General features: G+C 33.0%; 2 protein-coding genes across 4 annotated transcripts in view; one reads left to right on the forward strand and one right to left on the reverse strand.

The window, feature by feature from the left end:
• Positions 1-371: 371 nt before the first annotated feature.
• LOC145317826 (plastin-2-like) overlaps positions 372-19,809 on the reverse strand; it is a 59,931-nt gene continuing 40,493 nt past the window's right edge. For all 3 annotated transcript variants that reach the window (XM_080159098.1, XM_080159097.1, XM_080159099.1), the window contains 15 exons: positions 14,361-14,473; positions 13,832-13,960; positions 13,245-13,337; positions 12,524-12,709; positions 7,125-7,250; positions 6,253-6,327; positions 5,408-5,530; positions 4,993-5,082; positions 4,663-4,749; positions 4,355-4,424; positions 3,973-4,061; positions 3,173-3,280; positions 2,201-2,302; positions 1,539-1,625; positions 372-1,033 (listed from right to left, as the gene is read on the reverse strand). In XM_080159098.1, coding sequence (XP_080015224.1) covers positions 974-1,033; positions 1,539-1,625; positions 2,201-2,302; positions 3,173-3,280; positions 3,973-4,061; positions 4,355-4,424; positions 4,663-4,749; positions 4,993-5,082; positions 5,408-5,530; positions 6,253-6,327; positions 7,125-7,250; positions 12,524-12,709; positions 13,245-13,337; positions 13,832-13,960; positions 14,361-14,473 — 1,538 coding nt within the window. In that variant the 3' untranslated portion in view covers positions 372-973. The remainder of the gene's footprint in view (positions 1,034-1,538; positions 1,626-2,200; positions 2,303-3,172; positions 3,281-3,972; positions 4,062-4,354; positions 4,425-4,662; positions 4,750-4,992; positions 5,083-5,407; positions 5,531-6,252; positions 6,328-7,124; positions 7,251-12,523; positions 12,710-13,244; positions 13,338-13,831; positions 13,961-14,360; positions 14,474-19,809) is intronic.
• Positions 9,024-11,714, forward strand: LOC145318104 (uncharacterized). The gene is made up of 5 exons (XM_080159453.1): positions 9,024-9,029; positions 9,362-9,425; positions 10,350-10,456; positions 10,888-11,041; positions 11,371-11,714. Exons 1-5 carry the CDS (start codon positions 9,024-9,026, stop codon positions 11,601-11,603), a joined length of 564 nt encoding a protein of 187 aa, XP_080015579.1. The 3' UTR covers positions 11,604-11,714.

The following is a 19,809-nucleotide window of genomic DNA, read 5'->3' on the forward strand; positions in this document are numbered from 1 at the left end:
TTTTTATGTGTATCAAAATTGAATATTATATTTGTAAAAAAAATGCGGGTCTTTCGTAAAAAAGGGATATAATACATTTAAATGTTTTTTTAGAAAGCAGAGAAAAACTGAAGCATATTTTAAGTATTATATATTAAATGTTGACAAAAAACTTTAATTTTATCTTTTTATTTTGTTGATTAGATGAGATCAAAAAGACTAATTATATTAAAAATGGCACATATGAAATATTTGGTATCAAAAAAACTTTTTTTGTGCATGATCAATGATCATGTAAAAACGAACAGGTCGGGTCTTATCATTTTTAATTTCAAATAATAGAATGATTGTTTGGTAATAAAATTTATGAAATTGTTTTATCTTAATCATACAGACAATATTTAACAAATTTCTTTATCAAATTTAACTTCAACAGTAATAAGAAAGTTCGTACAAATATCTAGATTTATGTACATTGTACAAATTTGTACAAAAAGCTTGAGAAATTTTCACTGTTTAAATTCTTTTTATGCGTTTTTATCACTTTTTTGTCATATTTTTTTTTCATTTCTGATAATCAAGGAAAGACGATGAAAACTTTTTATTATTGTTTTTTTTGTTGTGTTTCATATTAATCTGAATTTGAAGTGGCAGCCGCTGAAGATGAAACTGAGACGTCTGCAAAAGCATCCACCGCCGCAGCTTCATTAGACGTGTCGTCTTCACAATTAGCGTCAGTTATTGTGTCGGCCGTGGCCTCATCAGACGATGAAGCCGACGGCGCATCTACTGTTATTGACGGCTGCGGGGGATACGAACTTGAGGGGGAGGCGGAAAATTGTGTTTCAGTTGCTGACGTTTGCATGTCGGCCGCTGACGATGACTGTGTGTCTGATGTTGATGATGATGAAGTGGCGGCACAGTTGTCAGCAGCGGCAGCAGCATCCTCAGAAGGGTCTGTGTTGTGTTGAGCTGACTCTGTGTCTGACTTGTGTCAGTTGTTGTCAGCCAGCATCAGGCTGGCGTACACAGTCATCACCATCTTGTGCTTCACCTGAGTAAAAACATTAGATGTAGAATATATGTGGATATTATGACAGGGGGAAAATTGTCGTTAATTGATCTGTTTGTTCATCCCGTAAGAGGGGATTGGGTAAAGTGGGGAATCGTTTTTTAGACTGCTGCATGTTTCTCTTTATTACAGAACATTAAAAGCTAGTGTACAATCTAGTTAATTTACTTTTTATGAAGAAAATAGATAATCCCATAGTATGTTTTTGACTAGCATGGGAATTTGGGTTTCACACATTGCTATTTATATTATTATATCTATGCAATTCAAAGAAACCATAACTCCTAGGCTTGACCAGGGAATTTCAAATGATTTTGATCATTGAAAATCTTGTTTATCTAATAATGGATTAAACAGCTACAACGCTTGTCTAAGCAATCAAAAATGAATATAACCCCATAGAAATATTTTCAATGTTTACAAAGACACATGGGTATAACAATTTATTATATTTTATTGTCCTATCCCATTCCTGTAAATAACCAACCTCGCAGATGTCTTCAGGAAGAGCATAGACAGGAGCATTGATCATCCTGGCCACATTCACAGCATACTTCGCGTTAGATAAACACTCCTACAAACAAAAATTAAATATGATATTGTCAATTTCTTATTGCGGGAGCTGTAGTGCAAGCTATAGTGTATAGGAAGAGGTAAAAAAGGAAGAAAATAGCCAGGTACCAGTCCTCAAATTAAACCTACTATATAAAATGGCTTTAAATCGTCCTAAGACCATATGGATCTTCCCTGAAATAGAGAACCTAAACGGTCAGATAATTTTGAAATCTTAAGCTACAGAAAAAGTAAACCTAATTTATTAGCACGGCAGGTATATTTTCATAAACGACAACGAATTAAAAAGTAGCTGCGGATAATATTTTTATGGCAGGATGTCAATTGAAAAAAATGGTTATGGCTTCACTGGCGAATTAACAAATTCTGATGACTTAAAGATGTAAGACCACTCTGCCTCTCCCCCTTTGCCTTAAAAAATATTTTTTGCATTAATTTTTATCTTTTTAGAAAGCACGAAATTATGATTTGGATTATTAGTTACAACCTACTATTTATGTCTCAAGATAGAGCCCAAGCTCGATCGTTTATGACAAATAAGAAGTCGACATTAAAAGTTTGAACCAATAGTATTACCTCATCCGTCAAATTTGATCCTTGCTTGACCAATGAGAAGTCTACAGTGTCAGGCTTGATGACGTCAATAAGATGGAGGATTGGAAGAGCTGTTCTATTCACCTGAAATTTTATTAACATTAAAATATTTTTCTTTAACATAGAAAATGACCAACTATTTTATTTAGAAATCTCTATTGTCCATTGCTGTCCCACTCCCAAAAGTTTTTATATTGATTTTAAAAAAATATCTTTGAAATAATTTAAAATTATTTCTTATCAAATGTAAAATGTATATCAAATAATATTTACTTCCGCATAAGAATACTTTTATTTCAAGGACGATCAAGTTAAAAAAAAGGAAATTATCTAAAAATTAGTAGGTTCACTTTTTTTTAGGCAAAGTAAACCTCCAGTTTAAAGTTAAAAATAGATTGGGGGGGGATTATTTTTTTCCAGGGGTGATATATCTTCGGAAGGTGGAAATACCCATCCCCAAAATAGTTAAAAACCTTCTCCGGACATATAATTAGTTTCACAGTATAAGAGAACCATTTTGGTTCAATGGTTAGTGAGATCTTTCGCTAAATACACACACAAAAAAACACCCTGTTACTTTTATATTAAAACTAGCGGCTACGCCCCCTAGAAGCCTCTAGGGGCACTTAAGGAGGAGAGAGTCGAATTTGATAATTCAATTTCTTATTTTAGATTTTAAAAGAAAAAGTTAAAAAAAATTACGTTTGATGTTTATTTTTCGTTGAACTCTCTTTCTAAAATTGGTAAATTTTTAAAAAATTTAATTTCTCTAGGGAGGGTGGTGGTACCCTCCCCCAAAATAGTTATAAACCTTCCCGGGACATATGAGAATCTACCCTGTTAAGGAGAACCCGATCGGTTCAGCGGTAAGCGAGATCGTTCGGTACAAACACACAGACAAACACACAGACATCCTGTTAATTTAGTATAAGGATAATATAAAACTGCAGTTACCTTGTCCTGGAAATGCTTGATGGAAATATTTTTGTTTCCCTCGGCCAGTTTTGTATTTGCCCAGTGGATAATTTCACTCTCTACAATGGGGGTGCCGTCAGGGTTCAACTAAATAATACCAGGGATTATTATTGGTTGAAACGTTTGGACACTCCACTCAATGAACCAACCAATCAAAATTCAAGTTTCAAAATTTTTTAAACGAACGGATAAGAACCGTTATAATAAAACTTTGAGAACTTGTCCCCTTCCTCCTTGAAGTAAAACGGTACATTCCCTCAAAGAGCCTATCGTGCACGGGAAACCCTGTTTTTCTTATTTCAAAATTTAGATGGGGGGGTTTAGTTTATTTCCTTTGCGAAATTGTTTTAGTACTAATTTAACCTGTCCTGACCAAACAAACTAAAAACTATCCAACCCATCACCCACCCTCCCTAATCTAAATTTTAAAGTAAGGTGGGTGGGGTGGTTCAGTTCTCGACTAGGCATTGTTAAGGGAAACCGGCAAACAAAATAATCAATTTATCAAATGATATAACCTAACATTGTTTTACTTATTTTGGTTTATAAGCTCAACTTATACATAAACTAAGTTTTTTTTATGAAGTTACTCTAAAGGTTAAAACATTATAATAAAAAAAATACCTGCTCCAACGGCGTTCACAGTGTTTTGCAAGTTGGGTGTAAACCTTGAGGGGATAAAAAATGGGGGAGGAAGTTTCAAGGGAGATGTTTCCACCCCCTACTCTTTCCTTCTGTACGCCAACGGTTGCTACGTTTCAAATATAATGTAAGTTTACCTGTGAAAGAAGGGAGAGTGTGTAAGCCCTCATCATTTGCCAGACTAAGGCCAGGGTTAAATTCTTATTTCCCTCCATTATATCTGAACCTACAAATATGTAAAATGTTAATCTTTAATCCACCAGAAAAAACAATAACATATGTTTCATAAGCGATGACAACTAATTATTCTGTCTATAAACTAATATTTGTAGCAAAATATTCAAAAATACTTCTTAATTTTATCTATGAAGGGGTAATTTTTATTGGCGATTATTATCCTTCCCACAAAATAGTTATAAACCATACCAGGACTTAAGAGAAGCTTCCCTGTAAAGAAGAACCATATCGGTTCAGCAGTTAGCGAGTTCCTTCAGAACACACATAATACATAAATTATACCTGCTATTCCAACAAGAACAAAGTTTAATTTTCTTCCAAGAGTTACAGCATAGTTACAATTCTCAAGGATCTAAACAAAGGTGTATTAATAATCTATAGTTACCAAGGTTACAGCATAGTTACAATTCTCAAGGATCTAAACAATGGTGTAACAATAATCAATAGTTACCAAGGTTACAGCATAGTTACAATTCTCAAGGATCTAAACAAAGGTGTAACAATAATCAATAGTTACCAAGGTTACAGCATAGTAACAATTCTCAAGGATCTAAACAAAGGTGTAACTAGAAAAAGATTAACTGAACTACCTGTTGTATTTTCTTGGCAACCATGGCTGCAAATTTAGTGTTAACTTTGTCCCAATTTACTGTGCCCTCCTTTATCACATCATAAATCTAAAAAAAAACATTAATTTAATGAAAACAGGGGTATTAATGGATAAGACAATAGAAAATAAATTGATGTACTATACAGTCCCAATTATGATAAACAAAGTAACCCCCTTCTCCAGGATAGAAAATTTACTGTAATTTGATACTATACATGATTTTTCAGTATGGCTGAGAACTAGTTCTAATCTAGTGGATATTATTCGGTTTTGAAGCCATACTGGAAAAATTTAGCATGCTGATACTTACTTTAAAAATGATGATTCCATCGTACAGATCAGAATACAGATAGTTGACACGCGGATTTATTCCCAGACTGTTCATCCAGTTACGGTACATCTAAACAAAATATATGCACTTTAATTGCATAACCTTTTGACTTTTCTATCCAATATCATTTAATACCTATATTTGCGACAACTTTTACTACACAGAAACTCCCAATTTTCAACAACAACAAAATCCCTGCCCCTCTCGGAGAGCCTCGAGAGTTTTTTTTTTGTCCATAAATTATTTTAGGCTATTGAATTGTTATATATACCTAAGTTTGGTGATAGGCGATTTTTTTACTCCTTCGAATACAGAGCTCTTAGATGCTTGGAACACAACCGCTAGTTAAGTATTAAAACTATACAATATAACGCTATTCTCATAATATATTTACCTTTTCTTCTCTTGTTTCAATGAATGCGTCGACATTTTCCTCCGGTGCCTCTAGACCTGGATAGTTATTGAACAGATTCGCCACGAAGGCCATGTTCAACTTCTCTTGCCCTTGTACTACATCCTGGTAATTTTTAAGCATTTTAGAAACAAAACTTATATGTATGACATTCTGTTTCCTGTCAAGTAGGCCCCTATCAAAACCGGAAGCCTTGACTCATCATGATTTTCTAATATGACTTCGAAATTTCATCAATACTTTAAAAATATGGATAGCATCGGATTACAGACAGCTTTCCAAGAAAATTAAAATAAAAATTGGTATAAATTTTATAATTTTTATTTTAATTTCTGCGAGAATCTGTCTATAATACGATGCGATAAATAACTAATGCCGAATGGTAATTTTTCCAATAGTTGCATCGACATTGTAAACAACATAAAGAAGGGCTCGGCAGCCGTGAGTCAACTACCTATAAGCCTCAAATAAAAATCAACCTTTCACAATTATAAAAATCATATTTAAATATGGCAATGCCATCTTTCTAAAAAAAATCAAAGCATCCAAACAGGTTTAAATCTAAGGCGTCGTCGCGGCTGACACGTGGCTGCCGAGCCCTGACAAATCATTGAGCTTGTACTAAATATCTGCAATATAACGTTATTCTAATAATAAAATGACTATATTCTTATGATGATAGATTACCTCCAGTCCAAAATACAAAGGAAAACCCAAATAAAGCGCATTATTTTCCCAGTTATAGAAAGAAAGGGGGATATTTAAAAGCGGCACAAACATTACTTGTAGAGCTGCTACGCCACACCATTTTAAAAATGTAAAAATACCTTAGCAGTGACAAATTGTCTGCAGTCAATCTTGTCAGCCTGTTCCAACATTGTTTCTGCTCGTTGTAGCAAGTCCTTATCAAAATTATAATCAGATTAGTTAGCATGAAAACGAATGCCTTATCAAATGCTTATCCTTGTAAAAACAAAGAGGGGGGACATTGGACTGTACAAAAAAAAAACTTAGTGGTGTCTAAACTTTTCTTATGATTTTTAACTTCAATAGGATAATTTTGTGAGCCATAATTTGGGATGTACATGAAATTATCTCACTTTTTCTTGTTCCTTAAGACCCTTGCACAAACCCCTTAGATCCACCGTAGCCCATATTTATAAAGTTTTAGCTAATAGTACTTTGCAAAAAGATAAAACTACGTAATTAAACATTTTTTGAGGCCTCTGTTCTAGAGGTCATTTTACAAAAGGATAAAACGCCTAGTTTCCTGTTGCGGCGGCAGTCCCTTGAATATGAATATTTTTATCAAACTTTGCCTAGAAATACTTTTAAATCGCAGCTAACAACTTATAGTTTCAAAGACATTTTACTCAGGCATCTAAAGGGATAAGACAGTGGCCAAAAAAATGATGTACATCCGTAATGGTGATTTACAAAATTACTCCTTTCGTAGATCATAATTAGTGTTTGAAACGTTTGCACACCCAACTTAATAAATTAAACAATCAAAATTTAATTAAAGTCCCAAAAGCCAACGAAAAAGAAAACGTTATTATAAAACTTTTGGTACTAGCGTAATAAACAGCCCAATGACCCCTACCCCTCTAATTTTACAATATCTTAGCTTAATAGCCAGTCTTTTTTTACCTCATATCCGGTTTTACAAGCCGCGCGCCGTTAGAAAAAATTTAAATACCTCATACTGCAGAGCAGTCTTATTAACTCCGACATTCTTGGGGGCAATCTGGCTGATAAGTTCTGTGTAGATCTCACTGTCCTTTATGTCAGACCCGAAGTTGGTGATGTGCCTCTCAGAACCAGCCTAAACATAAAATAAAAAAGTGAAAAATATATATAAAAATAGCCAAAAACCTGCTGAAAAGAAGTCTGGCTGCCACGGATGTCTTTTAGTTAATTATGCTCCAAAATAATGGAAATGTTGACAAGAAGTTTCAGCCATGTATCCTAAATAGGAGCCGAGAAAATCACGTTTCCGCCAGACGGACATTTCGAATTATGGAGTAGCTTTTCTATTAATAAATGTAGAGAGTCGATAAATAATATGAAAAGTTTGAAAATAAAAATACTTGTTTTAAACATGTTGCCTTTCAAGTATATTTGTATTTTTTCCAGTATGGCTTCGAAACCGATTGATTAGAACCGGTTCTCAGTCATACTGAAAAATCATGTATTGAGTCGTATTACAAAAAATTAACCACGAATATCAAAATAAAAATCATAAGATAAATACAGTTTTAATCTTTTAATAATTTTTCATTTTAAGTCGCGAAAAGCTGTCTGTACTACGATGTTATAAACTTATGCAATCTTTATTTATAGCAAGAAAACAAAATATCGGGCTATTTTTTAAAATTGTTGCTTAAGTTTAAATTAATTAGGCTTAATTGAATTTTAACAGTCATCTTTAGAGGTTCGAACTAAATTACTAGGAAATTGCATGATTTTCATTTTAGATAAATAGGATGATCTATAACAAGTTTTTAGACCAATATAATCTTAACTCACAATAAAAAGATGAGGTTTTTCATTGGGTTTTTACATACGAATTTCACCTTAATTTTTTTTTAATCATCTCTTGGGGCAAAGCCCCTAGAGGCTAGGGGCGAAGCCGCTAGTTTTTACAAAGTAATAAGATATTTATGTGTCTATGTGTGTTTGGAGCGAACCGAACAGCTGAACCGATATGGTTTTCCTTTGCTGCAAACCTTATCTTGGGTCCAGTTAAGGTTTATAACTATTTTTGGGAGAGGAAACCACCAACCGCGAAGTACAAGAGTTATATCCACAAGAAAAATGGACCCTACCTTTTAAAAAATACCCAAAAAAAACTAAAATTACAAGTGGAGGAAGCAAACTTGGGTGGAAGAAGGTTAAATTGTTAAATACAATTATGATTTAAGCTATCATATCATTAGCCTATTCCGATCCTATAGCCATTTATTACGACTATACAACAATAAAATTTCTGCTTGACCTAAGGTGTTATTTCATCAAAACAATATATTAGAACCATTTTGAAGAAAAAATTCAAGCAACTTTTGGCTGCTTTCTTGGTGTTCCAATATTTGCTATATTTTGATCATAATGAATATAACAATTTTTTTTGAAATTAAACATTTGTAACATATAAACACAGATTTTTGGGATGTGTGTCCCTTTTAAAGTTGTTGGTTCTATGTTGACAAGAAATTGAAATGGTATTTAATGTCGGCATAAAATTAAAATAGTCAGGGCTTATATAATATCAACATGTCATTTTACCAATGAAATAATTGATTCTTAATCAAATAATAATAATAATTTCAAGGCCTCGAGTTCAAATCCTGCTTAAAATGTTTAGTGCATTTACACAATATTTTTTACTGCTTCTATTTCAGGAAATAATATTAAGGATTAGAAGAATGCATTGTTCATAAAAAAAAAGAGGTGCAACTCATAACCTTATAATAAACAGAGAATAACTTTGAGACAAATGTAGAATTTTTGGCTGGATATTTGCTTGTATAATTTTGGTGCTTTGAAAGAACTTTATTTTCATGATTTTCCAATTCGAATTAGTAAGACATCATCAGCAATGGAGGCAACACCACCAAATTTCTGGCACTTTTTCTTCTTCTCACTATTTTTAACCAGGAAATTATCCTTCATAAACGCAAAACATTATATAAAATTTAAAACTATTTCTAGTATGGCTTTGAAACCAATAAATATCTGATGGATTAAAACCGGTTCTCAGTCACACTGAAAAATTAAGTATTGCATCGTATAACAGAAAATTTTCCACGATTATTGAATTAAAAATCATGAAATTAATACCTACCAGATTTTTTTATCCAGAGCCTTCGGCCCATCTGTTTTTTTTTAACTTTATATATATAAATTTGATAAAATTGAAAGATAAAAATTTTAAAGGTGGATTGTTTTAAAGTTTACATCAATACTAAAGAATCACCATATGCGTCCTGTTCTTTTTCAGGTATAATTTAGAATTTTTAGACAAAATCATAAATAGCTATATAAATGGATTTGTTATTATTTGGATCTTACACCAGATTATCATGTACTCTAATTAAGTGAAACTCGTAGCTGGCTAAAATAACGACCCCCCCCCCTCCATCCATTCCCTTTACCCTATCCCATGACCTCCTTATGAATTAACAAATGACCAATAAATGATTCCATGTTAGAAAGCAAAATTGATAGCAATTTTTTTCCCTTGTCTTTGTGTTCCTCAATAGTATTTAATCTCTTGGACCAATAGTTGTGTAATTCTCAGGAAAGCTACAGTATAGTCAATTAGTCTTGTGTAGTTTTAAAGATTGTATGAGAACTCTTATATCCGAAGAATTTTTTTATCCCCATTATATGCACCTCCCTATTAATTCCACTTCCATCTAAAGCACTTGCTTCTACTTTGATATTTGTAAATTGTCAATAGCAAAGCCTTCTTACTTTGTGACTTTCTATCTGGTTTTAAATAGGCATTTGAGATAGTGGTCCCCCAAACAGTTGACATAGGCATCCCAATTGGAAAATACAAGAAAATCTAATAAAAGGAATTAAGAATTAACCAACAAATTCTTGCCAATTATATGATGTCATACATTTTTTAATCATCGACAAAGAAACTAGTTTAAAAATCTACATTAGATATTTTTATTTTATTGTCCAGTTGTTATTTATTGCATCGTATTATAGACAGCTTTACAAGGAAAATTTTAGATTATAAGAATAAAACCAGTTTTGTTAGACCCGAGGGATGAAGGCCCGGTCTAATAATTTTAAGATTTTAACTTTAATATCCGCGGAAACTGTCTGTAATACAATGCTATTCATGATTCTTCAGTGTGGCTTAGAACCGGTCTAGCGGTTTCGAAGCCATACTGAAAATTATATTCAGTTGACCCATACAATATTAAAGAGGGGGAGTGGCATTGTAATCTGCAAAGCTTCACTGGAGTATCTGAAATTTACAACTGTGCTGAACCCCTTGGAGAAGATGGCAAGGTAAATGACTTTAAGCCTAATATAAAAGTAAAATGATCTCTTTTTTTTGTCTGTCTGTCTGAAGGATCTCGCTAACTGCTGAACCGATATGGTTCTCCTTTACACTGTAGCTTTTCATATGTCCTGGGAAGGTTTGTAATTATGTTGGGGGAGGGTATCACAACCCTCAAACTTATAAGAGAAATTGCCTCTAGAAAAAATGCTCAACCCCCAAAAAAATATTTTGCTTAATTTATCTTAAAAACTAAAATTGAAAGTGGGGTGGGTCAATTACCCCCTCCCCCCTCAAGAGCCACTAGAGGCTACTAGATTGTCTGCAGATGTGTAAATAGATCAATAAATAATTCAGTCAATGCCATCAAAAAAAAGGTAATTTATAAAACCATTGTTTTATTTCCTGCTTAATACTTAATTATTTATAAATTTTAAAGGAAGTACAACTGATAATCTGGAAACATGACAGCTCTGGAGATATAAGAAGCTGCCAGGATCTGGAGGATACATCAGATAAAACATTCTTTGTAGATTCAAATGCTATTGGTAATACAACTCTCTCCTGGATTCAAGATAGGTGCTTATTAAAAGGTAAACAACTTATTTTCATTAATAAAAGAAACATATTTATGTAACAGACATTAAACAAATCCAGGATTATTAATAGATAAGACAATGGACGATAAATTGGAATATATATCCCAAACGATAATAAACAAAATCAATAGGTTACAGTACGTAGTAAATAAAATTTGGACACTACTTGTTCAAAACCAAAAATCAAAATTCTCAAAACGTTTTAGCCAACTAATAATATAACTTGGCTGTAAAATACAATTAAAAATGCCCAGAAAAGCAATTTTGATTGCAAATAAGACAATAAAAAATGATTTTAAAAATTGCGTTATGTTTCTTTACAGGGGCTGTCAGTGGAGCATCCATGAGTTCCTTGAGGATGTTCAAGATTGATGAATCAAACAACCTAGTTAGAATCCCATCCCCAGAGGACGAAGACAGTTTTGATAATGAATACGGTATAATATTGAATGCTAAGTTTGATGCCACCTGCCCGCTAAGCTCCAGGTTTTGTAGGATGGATAATGAATGCGTTGCTCCAGAACTTATTGTTAGTAATCTATTTACGTGTATTTAAGACGAATTTAAGTTCTAATTTAATGATATTCTACTCTATTAGTAGGCCTCTCTGTAAATCTAACCATCTGTACAAAAAAAAACAGTATTTCAGAGGCAAAAAATGTTTTTTTGTAGGTTATTACCATTGCATCTTTTTTTTTTTTTTTTTTTTGGTATGCTGAATTGTAATATAAAGTTGACGAACCCCAAACTGTCCCACTTTGAGAAAGACGATTCCAGTGACGTCATATACGTTTAGGGAAGGGGGGAAGAAATGTTCAAGTGTCCAGTTAGAAAGACTAAACTACATAACTTTTGTGTCACTTTTGAGGAAGACGATTCCCTTTTCTCACATCTCTTTTAAAGAGATTTTCTTTCCCCCTTCCCTTTTTCTTTCCCGAAACGTCACTGAAATCGTCTTTCTCAAAGTGGGACAGTTTGGGGTTCGTCATAATATTGATTGAAAACAAATTAAATTGTACAAATGTTTGAATTTTTAAGCATTTGATATCAAGATAATATAATTTGACGCAAGAAAATAATATCAAAATATTCTTGAATAATGTTTTATATATTTAGGCCATTTTATCCTATTGCATTGCATCCTTTTAACAATAACTTTGTTTAATAACACGATATCAAAAATATATATTTATTATTCATCTCTGTTTTTTTCATGTATTCATGTAACAGAAAAAGCTTATATCAAGATAAACTTGATTTTCCCCATTTTCAGCTTAGTAGCAGCATACATTTATTTAATATCGCATCGTATTATAGACAGCTTTCCGCTAATTTTAAAGATTAAAACCAGTTTTGTTAGTCCTTAGTTGCATTAGACCCGGGCTAACAAAACTGGTATTAATTGTATGATTTCTATTTTAATATTCTTGGAAAATTGTCTGTACCACGATGCCATACTGGAAATATTTTTCTTACCTTTTCTAGCTGGTAGTTGACCCATCTGAGTAGCAGCTGTTCAGGTGACAGCTTCATAATGTCAGAGATGTCCTCACCGTCCCTGAGCATGGAGACAAGACCTGGCACCCTGCTCACTGTGATCTTGCTGAACAGATACATCTTGATCAGCTGCCACACCAGCCCCATCACCATCCATTTCTTGCCCTAGCAAAAAGATAATCATCAGTTAGTGGTTGGTCGATTTGGATCCTGTCTTACATGTTAAAATCTCAAACAAGCATTATTATTCTGCTTGTTTCTTAAGATATCTAGGCTCGTTCTGGGCTAAAAATTGAATTAAAATAGAGAAAAGGCAAAAGATATACAATATCTACCTCTCCTTCGAATTTAAGTGATCATCTAGAGGCATCAGAGCATCATTCGCTTGTAGTGGGATGCGATACTCTAACACAAAACATAGGATAATAGGTTAAGTAATATCCAACAGACCTGCGTCTTTAAGTCTTAACTGTGAATGGTAATTAGTTGCGCCTGTTTACGGGACAAGGCATTCTCCATACTCTTATTTTAAGTATCACATGCCAGACAACATAGCAGCAGTAGGTGCCATTTTGAACATCTCAGTACAACAACAGTATGGCGTAGTTCAAGACTAGAAACCAATAACTTCACGACAACAAGAAGACAAGCTATCATCTGCGCTATTGCCGCGGATATTAAATACACCCAACTATAATACCTCTGTAGACTGAAGATTATGGCTGTCCATACCAATGACTGTGCACCCGATAGCTTGCGCAGATTTTATAGCCAGGGTCAGGTTCTCGTGTCTCTTAAATAATAAAAATCATTAGGTCTTTGATAATTTTTCAAGATGATGTAATAGTTTTATAGATAGCTGATATTAAATTTAAAAACATTATAAGATTTAAACCATTTTTGTTGGGCCCGAGGTGCCGAATTCCCGTTTTAACAAAACTGGTATAAATTTTATAATTTCTTTTTTATTATTCATGGAAAATTGTCTGTAATACGATGCTATATATGATTTTCAGCTGAAATCCGATTCTAAACTAATGGATATTAGGTCATACTAGAAAACTTTAATGTAGCTTTACAAAGTGTCTAAAAAAATCAGCTATGTGAAATAATAAAATTCCTTTAAATCCATTTATTTTTTAGGGGTTTCCTTTCCCACTTCTCCTCTCATCCCTCATTTTTACGACGTCACACGGCTGTTCTTTTGAGACAAGATTCGTGCTTATACAGGCCTCCAAGGGCGTAGCCGCTGGTTATCTAAAAAGACATAAATATGTAAATCATTACCTTAAAAATGGAGATATTCTTTCCCTTGTTAAGAACTCTCTCATCAATAGTGTCAGGTGCGGCAAGGTTGATAATTTTACACAGTATTACACCATCATCCATCTTGGAGTACATATCAGATCCATCTTTCTACAAAAATATTTCAAGTTAATAAAGAAGATCTGCATTAATGCTAGTTAATTAACGCATCGTATTATAGACAGCATAAAAAATATTTAAACCCCGTGGGGGCCAAAGGTCCCGGCAGGAAAAACTGGTTTTAATATTATGATTTTTAAGTCTAATATTCGGGGAAAATTATCTGTAATACGGTGCTATACATGATTTTACAGTATGGCTGAGAATCGGTTCTAATACAGCGGATATTGATTGGTTTTTAAGCCATACTGGATAAATAATTCTTACAGCTAATTTGGCCGACCCTCTAAGGCAAACAAAATTATCTCAATGGGAACAGCAGTTTCTGAGATATTTAGCTTCGGACCAAAAAACCCTTACTATTTTGTAAAATAGGATGACAAAAACTTACTGAAAGAGGAAGAAAATGTGCGGTGTCCTTGTCTTTGGCGAGTCCTTTGTTGATCCAGTCAGCGAAGGCCTCCTCCTCCTCGTGACGGACAAAGTGGTGGGCCCCCATGTGACCTGAAACAAAAATTAATAGATTTATTACCCTAGATGCGCTGGCAGAGTCAGACACAATAATCCCTCAAACTAAGAAATAAAATAGCAGAAGATTTTTCTTTATTTATTCCCATTTTTATTTATTTCAATAATAACTATCTTTTCTACTAAAATAAGTGCGCGTTTAATATGGCTGGATGGATTATTGCTATACTGCGGTTCTTATTGGTTTAATTTATTGATTAGGGATCTAAAAGTAACAGGATCTCTGTGTGTCTGTGCCGAAGTATCTCTTTGTTTTTTTCTTTCATGATTTTAAATAATTTTAATAATTGTATAAAAATCTTTAAAAATGTATAATCTTGGAACAAATTACTTAAGAAGAAAAAAAAGGAGATAAGAGGGTATTTAATTTCATTTTAATGCAATCAAAATATTGACTTTTCTTATCTTTCAAAGATAAGGAAAAATCATATTATATTTTATTAAGACATAAGATTTGCGTATTAATGGTTATAAGACAAATCCTATAAAATTTCCTAGCAAGCCTAGCAGTTAGGGTTTCCTTAGCCTTAAATGGATATAAAGGATTATGCAAGACCCTAACTCCTAGGATTTAGTATCTACTTATTACTAAAACGCAAAACGATTTTTTATCTTTGATTCTCTAAATTGTATAAGAAGATAATTTTTATTACAACTAACAGTCCAAATTATAAAAAATTCTTGGAGTTTATTATTTTACAAAGTACTAAAATATTGATTACGCTACTAATTCTATAGGATTGGGCCTATTACTGATTGAAAATCAACTGTTTGAGGAATTAATTAACAATTTTAACAATATAATATTAAAAACAGAACAAAATATTCATCTCTTTGTTATTTTACCTTAATTGTTTTTTTTCTTTTCAACCTATGTATTCCATATGAAAAGGAAACTTCACAATTTGTTTTGCAAACTAAACTGAAAAATTATGGGCACTACATCTTTCTCACTACCTCACATACACACACACAGATCCTTGCAAAAATATCAACTTTTATGCAAAAACATTCACATTATGATAGCAATTCAACAGACAGATGATGGGTTCATTGGGATCAATTTTGTGGGGGAAGGTGTTGTATATCCAACAGCCCTGCTATCCCCTTTGAGACCTTTACTCTGATAATGATGTGTGTATGAGATATTAAAGCGTGCAAACAAGCGCAAAAACTCCACTTTACGCCGCATACAAATGGCCACAAGAAGGCCCTCTAAATGAAAATGTTATGTTGCCTTGCGCTGCCTAACTATACACTGTCACTCTGACCCTAGCAGCGAGTTCTTGGTGTTCTTTCAAATTTCAAAATAAAGAATAGAAAAAGTAGCTGTGAATTTAATACAAAAGTATAGGGGGGGGGGGGGGATTAGCCTTTATATTTGAATCCATTTACTTTTTACAAATTGATTATTCTTATTCATAATAAGAATTTCACTATAGCTATTACTCATTTTTAGATAGTTTCTTTCATAAACATTTTCTATATTTAATTCATGTACTTTTGACAAGAAGGAAGGGGTTAATGTCGGTTTAATTATTATACACTCCTTTTTTCGCCTAAAATTTACCAGCCACTAAAAGTAGAATTTGACATAAATGAATTTAGGGTAAGATAATTTTTAGTCCATTGTTCTTTCCCTAAAATCCCTGACAGTTAAGACAGGAACCACCTGTGAATACTTTAATTAAATGCAGGGATCTAAAGGGATAAGACACAGGCCTAGAAATTGATGTACAATGATGATGCACTAAATTATTTATTCTGTAGATTGTAATTAGTGGATGATATGTTTCGACACTCAACTAAATTAACCAACCAATCAAAAGTAACCAAAGTTGTTAAGCCAACGAATAGGAAACGTAATTACAAATATTTGAAATAGTGTAATAAAGAGACCCATGTCTTCTCCCTCCCTGAATTAAATATAATTGTGAAATTTTAAAACTTTAAATATTCAAATTCTTTAGAAAGATGAACAAGGGTCACAACAAACATAAGAAGGGAAGCACAAAATTAAAAAAAAAATGTCTAGAAACAAACAGAAAAATAATTCAACATATAGATTGGATGCTAATAATCCAGAGAAAAGCTGCTTATAAGCAGTCCTACCGCCATCGATGCTTTATATTTTACTAGCGGCTTCGCCCTTAGCCTCTAGAGGCTTTGACCCAAGAGGTAATTTTAAAAAAAATTTATGATGCAACCACTTATTTCGAACATATTTTAAAAAAAAAACATATTTTGGTGCTGCGAACCATAATTTATGGGTTCCCCATAATGCTTTCTTTTCAATCTTTTAATCAATTTTTTGGGGGGTTGGGGGTTTCCCCCCCCCCCCCCCCCCAAGAAAATAGCTTAAAACCACAACAGGACCAATAGGTATATACCCTGAAGAGTAGAATCAGATCGGTTAAGTGGTTACCGACATCTAAAGGGACGGGCGGACAGACATCAAGCTACTTTGTATTATAGATTATGCTTTATTATAATGAGAGTGTTGACAAGAAGTTAAAGCCGTCTTTCTTGAATAGATGCCGTGAAAATTATGTTTACCCCATTAAGTTCCTTTTGATAGGACACTTTAACTGTACATTTTAAGTTATAGAGTAGATTGGCTTCTAGAAATCATTACCGAATGTTTTAGTGTACTAATCTCAAAAAAAGTTATTTCTGTCAATTACATAATTAAAATTAAACTACCTTGTGGACTGTAAACCTAACTTTTTATAAATTCCACAAAAAAAAAACTTTTTTTCAAATCTTTTCTGATTTATTAAAAAGTTGAAAAAGACTAATTATGTAGTTAGTAAAAAAAACTTACAATTTTGGGGTTATATTCATTAATGTTAAGTCTACAAAGCAAATTTTTCCTAAAATATTAGACTTTTAAAGAAGGTGTCTTAACTTTTATTTTTATAACTAGCCGGTGTTTTTAATAAGTAGTAGATGTAAAATTTTCCATAGAATTCAGATATGCAATCGTTTTTTTTTTGTAGACCTCTAATTTTTTAAATAATTTAAGTTTTTTTTTAAAAATCAAGTCGGTTTTAAGGTACTAAAACGCAACAAAAAAAGGAAGAAAATGGCCATTATGAACAAAAATAGTAAGACCTTTAATTTGACACCTTACTTTTTGAATTCTGTCAGGTACTTATTAAAAAAACCGATTGCATATCTGAATTCTATGGAAAAATTTTACATCTACTTCTTACTATAAACACCGACTAGCTATAAAAATAAAAGTTAAGACACCTTCTTAATGGATTTTTAATATTTATTGACCTTTCTCTGACTTATTTTAAAATAGATTGATATATAAGAAAACACAAAAGTAATTCTATTGGAACCAAAAGTGAGAGGATGTCTTTCTGTTTGTGTGTATTTCTATTTAAAATCGCCAAACGCTGAATAGACATGGTTGTCCTTTGCAGTAAAGCTTTTTATATGTTTAGAAGGTGCGAGAAATCTCACCTGGAAACAGGACCCGCTCCCCCCCCCCCCCCCCCCACAAAATGACAGTTTGACTTCCTCTCTTTCTTCAAATGCTTCTAGAGGCCTCTAGCGGTGCAGCCTCTCAATCTTTATAATTTCAGATGGAATATTGAAGAATTCGGCCAGTGAATGCGAAACTTTTTTTGAACTTGACATTCAAATGTTGTTATTTTTTTTCAAGCGCTGTCTGTCTGTTTCATCATTCTATGTTTGTATGTGTTTAGGGATATTTTTTTAGGGCTCGGCAGCCGCGCCCCAGTAGCGGATAAGCCTCAAATTAGAACCTGCTAGTGGGCAACTTTTTTTCTCTTGAAAAGATGGATTGTCTCTTTAGGAACAGGTTTAGACATTAGAGTAAAACACTAGAAGGAGAAAGGGAGCAACCGTCTTGTTCAACCTTCCTATAGGGTCATTGAAAATCAACCAATGGTGTCGCTTATATTAACACAGCTAAATAGCAGAAAATAATTTAGAAGCAGATGAAAAATGAAGGGAGGTAGTTGTCTGTATATACATCTATTATATATTATAGATCTGTTGTTTAGACATCCAGCGCAATTTTAAAGTTATATTATGACGATTTTACTAAGGCTTACACACAGTTGACGCGCCGCTGCCGAGCCCGTGTGTTTAGGGATATTTTTATAGGGTATAAAGGCCTTAGGTAGGCAAAAATAACTTACAAATAACAAGGGAACAAATATTAATGGCAGCGTCGCATTGTAAAATCCAATACTATATGATTAATATTAATTTATCATATAGATTTGCATATTCTTTGTTCATCGATTGAATCTTTATAAGCATTAATCTTTAAATATTATTGATATAAATCTGCTAAACATTTAAAATGTATCATTTTTAATGATCACCCAAAAATAACAATTTGAAATTGTCTGAAATTATATTCTTAATCTTACTGTACATTACTTTACTGTTCTTTCTTTGCAACAGAAATGATTCTTACTTTTTGTGGATACAATCGTCTTTGTCTTGTTGATAAGTAAATCATAGAACAGGACCTATGAAAGGTACCTGAAATCAGGAAGGGAGGGGACTATTGGGCTATTTATTACACTAGTCCTCAATGTTTTTTATAATAACGTTTTCTTATTCGTCGGATAAACAACTTTTGGGACTTTAATTTAATTTTTTGATAGGTTGGATCATTCAGTTGAGTGTACAAATGTTATAACTACTAATTGTAATCTACAAAAGGTTATGTTATGCATCATCATTGGGGATGTTATAATTTATCGTCCATTGTCTTATCCCTTTAGATCCCTGACCTGAAATACACCTATATAGGAGGGATGGGTTGGGGGGGGGGGGGGGGGGGGCAGCATAAATAAATTTGAATTCGGAGAAATGGGCGGGGAGGGAGTGATGAAAAGTTAGTTTTTAGTCATTTATTTTCATGACTGTCTGAATAAAGATTTACCAAGTTAGTTTCACAAACAATTTCATTAAATCAAAATGACGAAGCCCAATCTGTCCCACTTTTAAGCAAGACGATTCCTATATGACGTCATATAAAGGGAAAAGAAAAAGGGAAGAGGGGGGGGGGGAATCTCTTTAAAAGAGATAGGAGAAAAGGGAATCGTCTTGCTCAAAAGTGGGACAGATTGGGCTTCGTCAATCAAAATATATATTTAGTAAATGGGAATAGTAGCTTTCTCAATATTGCGTAAAATTGTGAGTAAGCTTCCAGTCTGTTCTTAATGTTGACCGAATGCATAGTAATAATAAAAGCATATTTAAAAACAGTTTGATCTAACAAGCGCATTTGACTGGAACCTTACTCAAAACTTTACAGA

The sequence above is a fragment of the Acartia tonsa genome, chromosome 4 (genome assembly GCF_053477335.1).
Source record: "Acartia tonsa isolate MP-2025a chromosome 4, ASM5347733v1, whole genome shotgun sequence".
NCBI lineage: Eukaryota > Metazoa > Arthropoda > Copepoda > Calanoida > Acartiidae > Acartia > Acartia tonsa.

What these genes read in the sequence shown, in the direction of transcription:
- LOC145318104 (XM_080159453.1), top strand. An exon ending in CCCTTGGAGAAGATGGCAAG is followed by an intron (nt 10,457 to 10,887) that starts GTAAATGACTTT and finishes TAAATTTTAAAG; the next exon opens with GAAGTACAACTGATAATCTG. An exon ending in AGATAGGTGCTTATTAAAAG is followed by an intron (nt 11,042 to 11,370) that starts GTAAACAACTTA and finishes GTTTCTTTACAG; the next exon opens with GGGCTGTCAGTGGAGCATCC.